The sequence below is a fragment of the Eumetopias jubatus genome, unplaced genomic scaffold (assembly GCF_037043125.1).
Source record: "Eumetopias jubatus isolate StellerSeaLion01/CBP00866 unplaced genomic scaffold, mEumJub1_p1.0 scaffold_16, whole genome shotgun sequence".
Taxonomy (NCBI): Eukaryota; Metazoa; Chordata; class Mammalia; order Carnivora; family Otariidae; genus Eumetopias; species Eumetopias jubatus.
In genome coordinates this window covers 59247060-59260519 of record NW_028274822.1, presented here as the reverse complement: position 1 = coordinate 59260519, position 13460 = coordinate 59247060, and the positions used below count along the sequence as shown (strand labels likewise).

General features: G+C 43.4%; 1 protein-coding gene across 3 annotated transcripts in view; it reads right to left on the bottom strand.

The window, feature by feature from the left end:
* Nucleotides 1–2968: 2968 nt before the first annotated feature.
* Nucleotides 2969–13460, bottom strand: part of RALBP1 (ralA binding protein 1) — a 65622-nt gene continuing 55130 nt past the window's right edge. For all 3 annotated transcript variants that reach the window (XM_088019713.1, XM_088019712.1, XM_028123924.2), the window contains 3 exons: nt 7002–7123; nt 6413–6536; nt 2969–4647 (listed from right to left, as the gene is read on the bottom strand). In XM_088019713.1, the coding sequence (XP_087875839.1) occupies nt 4399–4647; nt 6413–6536; nt 7002–7123 (495 nt within the window). In that variant the 3' untranslated portion in view covers nt 2969–4398. The remainder of the gene's footprint in view (nt 4648–6412; nt 6537–7001; nt 7124–13460) is intronic.

Here is a 13460-nt window from a genome sequence, read left to right as displayed (position 1 = left end):
GAAAATCCAGGACAAAATCTGAATGGATAGAAAAAAGTTGTAGAAAGTTTGTGGAAAAGGAATCTTGGGAAAGGAATTTAAGTGTGGTGAAGCTGGCTAAGCTAAAATTGGAATATAGACTTAAAGTTTTTTTAAAAAATGAGTTTTAATATCAAAAATACAGATACAAAATCAGAATTTGGTTTTCTCTGTTAAAAGGACAAAGTTTCCTTAGATGATTGTCCTGCTAATAAGAAACTGCAAAGGTTGTTTTGTGGGGTTCTTTTTTTTCCCAACCTTTGGACAGGAAAGATTTTCTTCTTTCCCAAATTACTAACTCTGCTTTACACTGTCTTTATCAGGTCTTTGATTACTTAAGAAAACCCAGTCTTGACAATATTGAAAGCTTTTGTTCACAACTATATAACCTGTATTTACCTCAACATCTTCTACTGTCACTTTCACTAGAGTTGTTTTCATATAATTATCTGTTATCCTATTTAATCGAATGTTCAAACCTTTTGACATTTTCTTAAAAATCTCAATAGTCTTTTTGACCTCAAACTAACTTTGAAATTTTCCCAGAGGGCTTCTGGAAAGTCTCAAAGGCTCTCTCTCATTAATTCAACATGTTAAAATATGTGGGAAGCACTGTCAAATAACCTTAGGTTATATGTGTATGGATATATATTACTAACAGAAGTAATCCAGAAATTGCAGTTTCTAGGTATTTGTCAAAGCTCTCATTGTCCATTTATTACCCTAAATGATGAAATAACTATATTTCCTTCTCCAATAAACTCATCAGATCATTAACCATGGGCATTTTTAAAGTCTTGTCACTTACAGTCACTTTACTCTGATGCTTTTGTAAAAGTGAGATTCGTGGAAAGGACCCTACTAAGTACTCTGACTACTGACACTGCTGTCAAGTTAGAAGGTGCAGATTTCGCAGGAAGGTGGCTCCACCGGACATCTAGTCCTGTGCAAACGGCTGGAGACCTCAAAAGAAAAGTGACCAGGAAGAGAAGTAGCCAACATTGAGGTAGACCACTTCCTCCCAAGACGTGGGGCCAAGAATGTTTCTACTCCTTCCCTGACCATCCTTTCCCTAAGTCTACCACCATGAAGGTCTTTAGGGTTCTTTTGTTCACCTTTTGCCTTGCCTCTGGCCCAGAAACTACCTTGTTCACATACCTTAAGCAGGTAATCAATGTTTAAACAACTCTTGGATTTGCCATGATGCTGGTGATCCTACAGTTCTGTCCATCACAAACTTCTGATTTCCAATGCCTTGGTTTCTTTGGAACAAGCTCGGCCCCTCTCAGTCCCATCAGGCTCCCTAACCCTCAGGGTCCATCTCCCTATCTCCAGTTAACAACCCCAAACCTGGGGAACCTTGCATCCAGGCTCTGGACCAAGAAACAGATACGAGACGCTACCCAGAATAAAACGACCGGTGCAGTCTATAGATCCTGAAATTGTACTGGCCTCCATGGCTGTCAGCTGTCCAGGCCCGAGCCACAGACTCAAACTGGATTTCCCAGGAAGCATTCAGGATTCCAAATTCAATCCCTTCAACAGATTCTCCTCTTCACCTGGCTAAGCGTTAAGTGCAAATGAGACTATGATCAGAACTTAACTCCTGAAGATACTGAAGAATCTGCTGCTAAAAGCAATAGCTGCCCCACAACAACAAGCAAACCCTGGCTCTCTCCCCTGAGAGATTCTTGAAACCGGGAAGGCCCTTGGTTATCTGTCAGCTGAGCAAGGAGGGGTCTGTGCTGTGGCCAATGACACTTGCTACATTTGGGCTGACACCTGTGGAGAAGTGGAGACTCCGCTACCTAAGATCTGTGAACATGCCAGTTGGCGTAAGTGACTCCTACAAACAGGTCTTTGTTGACTGATTCAGGTCTTGGGGACCATGGCTCCAGAGTGCACTCCAGATATTGGGAATTATCCTGCTTAGAATCCTAGTAGCTCCCTGGTGCGCTGAAACTCTCAAAAGCTTTAAATCCATGTCTGCCGCCACTTACCACCATGCAGATGATCTCCCGAAGAACAGAGTATCAGAAAAAGAACAGAGAATGACCAAATTAAAGAATGTGAACGCAACACTGGGCGGAAACTGCAAGAACACCAGAATGGTAGCGAAGAGGAGCGCTAATGCCTTAAATTTTGATCCCATCTCTCAAGGCTGAGAATCTCATCAAAAGGGAGGTTATTGTTAGAAACAAGAGGCCCCAAACAGGGTCACTTATGCTAAGCCCCATGTCAGCAAACACAACTTAATCACAGGTCCAGCGCTCCCGGCAATGGAATCAATCAGGAATCACTTAATCGATACTAGTTAATTGGCCTGACAGACCCCTGCCAGCCCCTAAAAGGAAAGCGACTACAATAGCCGACCAGCTCTTTTGCCAAGTCGGGCTGACTGACCTGTGCACTGTTTCAAAAGGCTCTTTGCAGTGTAAGCAGGACATCACTCATGGAAGAAGCCGCCGCCCCGATGCCAGTCAGCTGTGCTGCACGATCACATGCTCCCTCAGCAAGCACCCACTTGGGGAAGGAGGACAGCACACCCTCACGACCAGCAGGGGGCATCAAGTCCACCGAGGTGAGGAGCAGATGGCAACTGAAAACACAAGGCTGGTGCACTCTTGGACCTCAAAGAAGTATCAGACCGACTCCTGGTCAGCCACAGGGTGCTAACTACTTCAAAGAAAGAATGTCTACAAATAAAACAAGACGCTGGGGTTTTGTTGTTGTTGTTTTTTTTTCTTCAAATGGCTGTTGAATTTATTTGCTTGATCAATAATGGTCCTGGAAAAAATTACTTAACCAACGCTGAGACAACTGTAATGAAATACTAATTTTAAAAATCATGACACCTTGATAGAAATTAGAGTTCACACAAACAAAAAAGAAACCTTCACTATTGCCAGCAAATATGAAATAATGTAATATGACTGACAGGACAGCAAGAAGGCTTTTATACGTTTATATTTGACACCTGACCATATTTTCAGTCACCATAATATCTTCTCTCCAGATTTAAAAAAATAGTATGCTGATTTCTATAACAAAGCTTTTTTTCGTACAAAAATCAAACAATGGCCAACAAGTCACAACAGTGCAATAGGTAGAGAATAAAAAACCGCATCAAACAGGTGCTGAAAATAAATAGTAGGAGAGGACAGAGCCCTCGTGGGGGGTTTGCTTCCATCACCTTGAGTGTGTGGGGTCTGTCTGCACAGCCATGAGAGCTGACCTACCTCATGGGTGCCACTGATTCCGACAGAGCGCGACTGAACAAAGGTGCCTGAGCTGACCTCTCAGATGCCTCAGTCACCAGAGAAGTTGCAGAAGCAAGAAAATAGGGTCGGGAATCACAGCTATCATTTAAAGGAGAAGTTTTTTTTTTTTTCTATTGCTCAATCTTGTCAATTGGGAGTCCATCAGCAGGTTCACTGAGATGATACGGGTCATTGAAAACTTTTGTTTAAGAGCATATATGGCTTATTCAGGCAAAGAGACTTTTACATTCTAGCCCAAGCAAGCAATCTCGGTCATTCTGTGTTTAATGGCAGATGAGTCACACAGAAGATGTCTGGGTTCAGAAACAGATCCTTTGTGTGGATGCCTCAGGCCAGGCAGCTACCTTCGACCAACCCAGTGAAAAGCATGTGCTGATCAGCAAGAGCGAGGTGGCTACTCCTCCACGGGGGGGTTGGGAGGGGGGGCAGTGGGCAGGCTCCACCGGCAGCTCTGTCTGTGACCGGCTAGGCCATCCTGTGACTCAGGCTCATGGACTGTGGGTTAGGACAGTCAAAGGAGAGGGTGACAAGGGTGGGTAAAGGTAACCTCAGTAAGAGCCGTTCTGGCCAGTCAGGAAATATGAGGCAGCTCCCCATTATATAATCTGCACCAAAAAGGTGTAAAAGGCACAAGCAAGAGTGACTAGTAAGCAGAGATCCCGGAGGGTGAGACTATGGGGCAACCCACAAGGCAGGAACAGTATTTACCTTGTTTGGTCCCCCCGCCCTTGAACGAGAGAAAGAGATCCTGATTCTGCTGTAATAAAAAAGCAAAGAAAGAGGATTTTTGGTTTAAAAAGAAGCCACTCAAGGGTTAAAATAGTTTTAAGTTAACAAAGAAAATTAATCTTCAAATAAGCTGACACTATCTGGAAAACTCATCTGTCCCCTATAAGCCCACACTGCGTGCACTGCTTTGTCCTCCCATGTAACCTGAGCCTGACGCGGAGAAGTCATACGTGTGAAAAGAAGGAAGAGTCTGCGAAGGAAAGACATCTTTACAGAATGTACAGCAGAGAGTTGTGTGCTGCGACTCTCAGGGTTACAGTAAGATGCACAGGTCTCGTTGGGTCTGGGGATCCCGTGTCTCTCGGGCTGCTCAGATGGGTGTCTCCTTCCTGTCTCTGCCCGGGGACGGCTTGGCCTGCTCCTTGCCCACCTTCGGCTGCTCCAGGGCGCCGTCTCTGGGCGGCTGCACGGCGCCCGCCCGCCTCTCGGGCTCGTCGTCATCCTGCGCCTGCGGCTCGGGCTTGGCTCGCTGCAGCTGGAGCAGGCGCAGCTGCACCCGCAGTTCGATGATGGCCTCTCGCTCTTCGTGAATTGCTTGATTCAAATGATTGTTCTTTATCTTGAGGAATGACAAAGGAACAGTTGTCACGGAAGCAGGAAGGGCAAAAGGACAATGATTCAGAAACAGGGAACAGTTAGCAAGGGTATCCTACACAAGAATCTATGTTTTAGTCAACTTAGTTGCAAAACATCAGACGAGAACATGAATATGCAAATGAGACACGTAAACACCTTGACCCAGAATGCACAAAATTCTGCTCAGTACAGAAGACTAAATGCGTCTGGGAAAGATAAATGCTCCAACAGAAAACAATTTGCTTAAGGATATTAAATATTAAATATTTCAGTGTTTAAAACAGGTTTAACTTATGGGCTCCGGACCAGCCCTTAAGTAAGTGGAAGATAGAAGTGACTGTACCAGCAATCAGAGGGGAAGTTAGAGACAAGATAAAATCCCAGACTTGTCTCAAAAGTGGATGTGCTTTGTCTTTTGTGAACGGCATTCCTTTATGTCTGAACCCGGCTACTTAGGCAAACTAGAGAGCTATCAGTTCTACATTACTGCACTCCTTCAGCAGAGCCAAGGCAGAACAGTAGCTAATCCCAAACTCTGACCTCCCGAGGCGGCGGCCTTCGCACGCAGCACGTGTCTCCCGGCCTACCCCCAGCTAGCTGTGGCCAGGGGCCTCTGCTGACAGGGTGTGAGCAGAAGCGCTGGCTTCTACTTGTGCCACTTGCCCTTAACCACCAGGCCTTCTTGGGTTCCTTCCCCCTTCCTGCTAGGAGTGGCTAAGACCTAAGCGGCTACTCTGGACCCCAGGTGTTTTCCACTCACGTGGAAGGTGGGAGACCTAGATGTCTGCCAGGGGAGGCATAGAACTGTCTTGTTCAAACCACGAGAGAGTATTTTCTTTGTTACAGCAGCTAAGCCCGTATCCTAAGTACTACAATTCTGGAATGTTTTCCTACTTAGGATTTTCATATGATCTGTAAAATGTTAAGAAAGCAAAATAGAGTGCCAACATGACACCCTTCTAAAGAAGGGAAGCTACATGGTGGCCCAGGCTCCACCCGCTGCTCCACTTCTCCCACAACACACCCCTGGCTGCCGCGAGTGTTCCGGGACCTGAGCCTCGGTGCGCTGCCCCTCTCAACCCTGTCCACAGGACTTACTGTTGGTGTGGAATTCTAGTTTTCTACGCACTGGGTGGCTCTGATCTGCCCCAGAGGCTGAATGCACTGGGATGAGAGAAACAAAGTTGTCCCACCATTCTTAGAATCTAAGACAAGAATGGCTTTCTCTCAACCCTGAGGTAAAACATCTGGAGACAATGATTAATCTGGGGTAAGAAGGGAAGTTCTGATCAGGATCATGTAAATCTCTTGCTTTCATTTCACCATGCACTTGCCTCCCAGATCCCTAGGGCCAAGTTTATTCACACTGGCTGCTTCAAGGGTTAAGGGACAAGAGAAAACTTTGTCCCCATTTTCCCACAGGTGAGTCAGGAGACTTTTCCTTCCTCCACCAGCATTTCTCTTTCTGTTCATCTCTGGGAAGTTAGCCCAGATCTTCCACAACTGTTCAAGGACAGTCAGGTGGGGCTCCCCATAAGTGGAAGGGAAAGGTCACCACACCCAGGGATGCACGGTGAGGTCACACCTGTGCTGTGTGCTTGGCCAGGACCAGCTCACGCCTTGCACACTCTGGTGAGATGTCCCCTAAACTCCTCTCTACTCAGCCTCCCCGCTGTTTCCCAAGGAAAGGAAGACGACTTCTAAGGGAAAGAGGTGGCTTCTACAAGTTTTGGGAAGGTGGTGCTCACTTCTAGCTCTTCGTTCTGCCTCTGTAAGTCCTCCAGGATGATCTGAAGCTCCTCTTCGTCCTCACTCTCACTCTCACTGTCGGAGGAGTACTCCTCGGTCTCACTGCGGCCATGCTGCTGACGGCTGCGGGCGGGAGGCCAAGAGAAAAGGACCGGTGAGCAGAGGAAGGAATGCTGCTCCCTTCCTACCCTTCTTTTAGATTCACCAGCTTTTCATGAACTGGCTTAATATAGCACCATTCTCAAGACTTAATCAAGAAGAAACTTAGGGGCGCCTGGGTGGCTCAGTCAGTTGAGCGTCCGACTCGGCTTCAGCTCAGGTCATGATCTCAGGGTCATGGAATCGACCCCTGGTCGGGCTCCATGCTCAGCAGAGAGTTTACTTGAGATTTTCTCTCTCCCTCTCCTCCTGCCAACTGCGTACACTCTCTCTCTCTCAAATAAATATTAAAAACAAAGAGAAAGAAACTCAAAGACAAGGGATTTGGATGCCTAGTTCTTTTGTATGAAAGTTTGAGAGCTGAAACAATTTTATGTTTATGTTTAACTAAACATTCTTGCAAACTTAAAACCCTCTGCTTTCCTTTACCTCTGAATTTCAGCAATCTCAGCTCTGAGGCGTTCAATCTCTTCTTTTTCTGAGGCAATCTGTCGGCGTAAAAACTGCTCCATGGCTAGAAGCTCCTCCTGTTCAGTTAGGATCTCATTCTCCTGAAATAATGATCACTGGTGAACACCTTTAAGAGTATGAGTCTAGGAAATGTCACTTTTGTGGGTTCTCCTATATTCCCTTGAATTCTTTGGCCTCATACATACATACATAACACAAGTTATGGGAAAGCTTGGACTGCAAAGCTTGTAACCTATCTCCTTAATGTCAAGAAAAGGATCTCTGAGAAAAGGCTGTCTAGATTTTTCTTAAGACATAAAATGCCACCTAGGAATCCCATGTCCTCGTTTTGCAAAGCTTCCCTATGAGGCCATCACACTGGGCACAAAGCCAAAGGTCAAGTGACTATGTCTGTTTTTGAGTCTCAGTCCCTCCTGAATGCCTTCCCACCTCTCAGTAAAGGGACTATCTATTTCAGGGTCAAGATGGCCCTTGACAGTGCACTAGGAGAAGGACCCAGGAGGTACACAGCTGGTGTCAGTAGCACCTGAAAGCAGATCTAGTAAAGGGAAGATGTTCCCAGAAGAAATCTTTTCTCCTCACCAAAAGCCACCATCCTCCTCAGCCCATGTCCCCGGAGATGATAAATTGTAAATATTCTGCTTTCACAGAATATGCATTTCTAAAACTGAATCACCAAAGCGGGGGAAAAACCCTACCTGTCCAAGATGTACTTAACCCCTCCAACCTAGAGAAAAGAACCAAAGCAGAATTTCAGAGGCAGAAATGTATGGCTATGAAAACGAGGAGTTGGAGGCAAAGGTCTACAGCATTTCCTTCCCAACCCCTAGGTATCCAGATAAGCACCTGTGATCGAACCTGAAAGACACTGTGGTCAAGTTCTAGAGGGAACTAATCGAAGCCCCTGGCAAGCATGAGCAAGCTCTTGGAGATGCGATATGCAGTGATCCTTCTCCACGGGTTTCTAAACACAGATGTTCTCCCTTTACCCCAGTGCACCTAGTAAAGCTAATGTGCAGAGAAATATCAGACTGGAAAACTATGAAATAAAGACATAATCTGGGACTTCATCTTGTCTTCAGGGGAAGAGCTATGTGTCCCTGGCAGGCAAAACAGTCTTTCTCAAGTGACAGAAAAGGACTGGAACTTGTCCAGCTTTAGGTAGCCCACATCCATGGATCTCTGGGAGTACAGACTCTGCTGTCAGAGCCTAGAATTTCATTCATTTCTGGTTAAAGTCTGGAATATTCCAGAACAGAGTAAGATTGACAAGAAATTCAGAGAGAGAAAGGAGTTCATGTTCAGCTCTATGCCTAGAACAATAGATACTCAAGAACTATTTGTCAAATCAATGAATGAATAATAAAACAACTCATCTCCAACAACCCTCAACCACAAAGAATAAAGTCAAAATATCTAAACAGATATTATCAGCAACAACAATCAGATAAAATCTATACCATTACATTTCAAGGATCCCAAACTTTGTGGTCAGGAAGAACATGTTTTAAAATATTTATTGAAGTCCAGTCTCATTAATATGGAACAAGTACAACTAATCTATAAGTTGGGGAAAACACCTATAAATCAGACCTGTGTGCAGATAAAATGAAATTAAGTAAAGCACCTAGAACAGTGTCTAGTAAAAAGTAATCAGTAGAAGGTAGTTTCTTTCTCCAGCTGAACACTTAAGCAAACACCACATAAAGGAAGGACCAAATAAAACAGGCATGATCCCTCTAAGGCTGCCATATCATCTTACAAGTTTCTTTAAAGATTTACACCTATGTAGTTGAGCTTCTCAAATTTAATAAATGATGACCACTAAGAGTCTTGCAACACTCCTGAACAAGCAACAGATCAAAGATGAAATCAAATTATCTAGAGATGAATCAAAGTTGAAACACAACGTCAAAAGTACGGGATGCAGCAAAAGCAGCTCGAAGAGGGAAGCTTATGGTATAAATGCCTTCATTAAAAAAAAGATCTGAGGGCGCCTGGGTGGCTCAGTCGTTAAGCGTCTGCCTTCGGCTCAGGTCATGATCCCAGGGTCCTGGGATCGAGTCCCACATTGGGCCCCCTCCTCGGCGGGAAACCTGCTTCTCCCTCTCCCACTCCCGCTGCTTGTGTTCCTGCTGTCTCTGTTTCTGTCTCTGTCAAATAAATAAATAAAATCTTTAAAAAAATAAAAAAATTAAAAATTAAAAAAAGATCTGAAACAACCTATCTCTATACCTCAAGGAACTAGAAAGGAACTAGAAAAAGAACAAACTAACCCTAAAATTAGCAGAAGGGAGGAAATGATACAGATCAGAGCAGAAATAAATGAAATAGAGACTAGAAAATCAATATAAAAGACCAATAAAACTAAGAGTTGGTTTTTTTAAAAAACAAAAGTGGCACATCTTTAGCTAGAGTAAAAGAGAGAACTCAAAACTATAAGTGAAAGAGGAAACATGGAGGTAACAATGGATACCAAAAAAATAAGGAACATTATAAGAGACTACTATAAGCATTTATACACCAACAAACTGGATAACCTAGAAGAAATGGATATGTTCTTAGAAACATATTAGCTACCAAAACTGAATCATAAAGATTGAGTATCTGAACAGAGCAGCACAAACATTGAATCAGTAATCAAAAATTGCCTAACCAAGCAAAAACCAGGACCAGATGGCTTCACAAGTGAATTCTACCAAATATTTAAAGAAATAATGCCAATCTTTTTCAAACACTTCCAAGAAAACTTAAAAATGCTCCCAAACATCCTTTTACAAGGCCAGCATTACCCTTGTCCCAGAGCCAAAGACACTACAAGAAAGTTACAGGCTGATATCCCTGATGAACACAGATGCAAAAATCCTCAACATACCAGCAAACCAAATTCAACATTAAAAAGATCACACAACATGATCAGGTGGGATTTATCTCTGGAGTGCAAGGATAGTTCAACATGAGCAAATCAATAAATGTGATACACCACATTGACAGAATGAAAGATAAAAATCCTATGATCATCTCAGTAGATGCAAAAAAGAATTTGACAAAATTTTTCCAAAGTCTTAACAAGCTGGGTATAGAAGGAACACACATCAACATAATAAAGGCCACATATGGCAAGCCCACAGGTAACATACTCAACAGTTAAAGGTTAAAAGCATTTCCTCTAAGATCAGAAACAACACAATCATGACCACTCTCACCACTTCTATTCACTATTTAGTACTGGAAGTCCTAGCCAGAGTAATTAGACAAGGAAAAGGTATCCAAATTGGAAAGAAGTAAAACTGTCTCTGTTTGCAGATAATGTGATCTTATATATAGAAAACCCTAAAGACTCTACCAAAAACAATAAAAAACAAAAAAAACTCTTAAAATAAACCAATTCAGTAAAGTTGCAGAATATAAAATCAATATATAAAAATCAGTTGTATTTCTGTACTAGCAAACTACCTGAAAAAGAAATGAAGAAAATTCCATTTACAATAGCATCAAAAAATAAAATACTTAGAATAAATTTAACCAAGGAAGTGAAAGATCTATTGAAACTAAAACACTGATGAAAAAAACTGAAGACAAAAATAAATGGAAAAATATCTCATGTTCATAGATCAGAAGAACTAATATTGTTAAAATGTTCATACTACCCAGAGATCTAAAGATTCAAAATTGCAATGGTGTTTTTCACAGAAATAGAAAAAAATCCTACAATTTATACAGAACCAAAGCAGACTGTTAATAGTCAAAGCAATCCTGAACAAAAGGAACAAAGTTGGAGGTATCACACTACCTGATTTCAAAGTATACTGATTTCAAAAGCTTTAATAAAACAGTATGGTACTGGCAGAAAAGAGACCAGCAGAGGGGAACAGAGAGCCCAAAAATAAATCCACACATTTATGGCCAACAGATCTTTGCAAAGGTCCAAGAACATGTATAGGGAAAGGACCATCCCTACAATAAATAGTATAGGGAAACTTATCTTCCACATGCAAAAGAATAAAACTGGACCCTTATCTCACTTCATATATATGAATCACTTCATAATGAATTAAAGATTTAAATGTAAGAGGGGCAGAGATGTAGGAAACCTGGATTTCCTCTGTCCCAGGAATTCAGCTAGATAGGGATCAAACCGTTCTGAGCACCTATGAACTCAAAAAGAGATCAAAGAAAATAATAGCAACAACTCTCTGAACAGAAAAGTGACCACTTTCTGGAAGGTAGGACGTGCGGAGAAGTGAATCCGAGGCGATATTCGGGAGGATAGACGGCGGGGGAGGGGGCGTCCGTCGGCCGCTTCTGGCAAGTGATAGAGCCACGGAGCACAAAATCAGACCTTTTAGAAGTCGGCTCCGCAGAGGGACGTCACTCCAGTGGCTAAGCGGGGAGTGGAACCCTTGCTGGACAGTGTGGTCTCAGGACCCTCGGGGACACAGAAAGACCGGGAGTGACTGAGAGCGGCAGAGCTCCCAGGTACCGGAGCAGGGAAGCCGGCTTCAGAGATGGAGCCGAGGCACGGGCTCTCAGCTCAGGGTTGCCATAAACTGTGATCCGCAGCACAGTCGGGCCACTGCTCCTCCAGCAGGGACCCAACAAGCTGCAGATCCGGGAAGACGCCCCTTCTTCCCCCCGGAGGAGCGGCGCAGGGGCGCACCACAGGGATCTGCTGGGTTTGGAGACCACATGGGGTCGGGTGCCAGAGATACAAACGCTCGGTCACAGGCCGGGTGAGCATGGAGTGCGGCCGGAGACCAAGGAGATGGCAGTGATTGACTGCTTTTCTCTGGGGGCTCACTGAGGAGTGGGGACCCGAGTTCTCCACTCCTATGGAGCAGAGACTGGGAGGCCACCATTTTCACTCTCGTCCTCCGAAGCTGCAGGGAACAAAAGCTTGCAGGGAACAAAAGCTCCCGAGAGCAAACCCGAGCAGATTACTTAGCCGGACCAACAAAGGCGGGGCAATTCCACCTCTGGCAAAGATTTGGGAACCACAGCAACAGGCCCCTCCCCCAGAAGATCTGCAAGAACAGCCAGCCAAGACCAAGTTTACCCATCAATGAGAACGGCAGAACTCCAGCACTAGGGGAATACTGCACATAGAATTCAGGGCTTTTTTACCATGATTCTTTAGTCTTTCAAAGTTAATTTTTTTTAACTTTTTTGAGATACAGTTTCATCTAAAAGATCAAAATAAACCCTAAATCTCTAGTGTATGGCTTTCTTCTAGTCCCCTGCCTGATCACATTCTTTTTTTAAATCCTCTCCTTTCTTTTTTCAACCAGCTTATCAATTCCTTTTATAAAACCTTTTATAATTTTCATCTTTACAGTCATATGCCATCCCTTCATCGTATTAACCCTTATTTTTGTACATATGTGTTTCTTTAAAATTTTGGGAGGCACTTTCTTCTAACAGACCAAAATACACCCAAAATCTAGTGTGTGGCACTGATCTATGCACCAAAGTGATCATATTTCATCATATTCTGTTTTTTTTGTTTTGTTTTTATCTTTTTCTTTTTCCTTTCTTTCCCTTTCTTTCCCCCCAGTTTCAGGTCATTTCTGATTTGTTTAGTGTATATTTTCTGGGGATGTTGTTACCCTGTTAGCATTTTGTTCTCTCATTCATCTATTCTCCTCTGGACTAAATGACAAGAAGGAAAAAATCACCTCAACAAAAAGAACAAGAGGCAGTATTGACTGCCAGAGACCTAATCAATATGGACATTAGTATGACTAGAACTAGTAGAACTAGAGTTCAGAATGATAATTTTAAAGATACTAGCTGTGCTTGAAAAAAGCCTGGAAGTTATTAAGGAAACCCTTTCTGAAGAAATAAAAGACTAAAATCTAACCAAGTCGAAATCAAAAAGGCTATTAAGGAGGTGCCATCAAAAATGGAGGCTCTAACTGCTAGGATAAATGAGGCAGAAGAGAGAATTAGTGATATAGAGGACCAAATGATGGAAAATAAAGAAGCTGAGAAAAGGGCGCCTGGGTGGCTCAGTTGGTTAAGCAACTGCCTTCGGCTCGGGTCGTGATCCTGAAGTCCCAGGATCGAGTCCCACATTGGGCTACCTGCTTGGCAGGTAGTCCGCTTCTCCCTCTGACCCTCTTCCCTCTCGTGCTATCTCTCATTCTCTCTCTCAAATAAATAAAATCTTAAAAAAAAAAAAAGCTGAGAAAAAGAAAGATAAACAACTAATGGATCACGATGGCAGAATTCAAGAGATAAGCGATAACATAAGACAAGACAACATTAGAATAATTAGGATCCCAGAAGGAGAGAGAGGGGCAGAAGGTATACTGGAGCAAATTATAGCAGAGAACTTCCCTAATTTGGGGAAGGAAACAGGCATCAAAATCCAGGAGGCACAGAGAACCCCCCTCAAAATCAATAAAAATAGGTCAA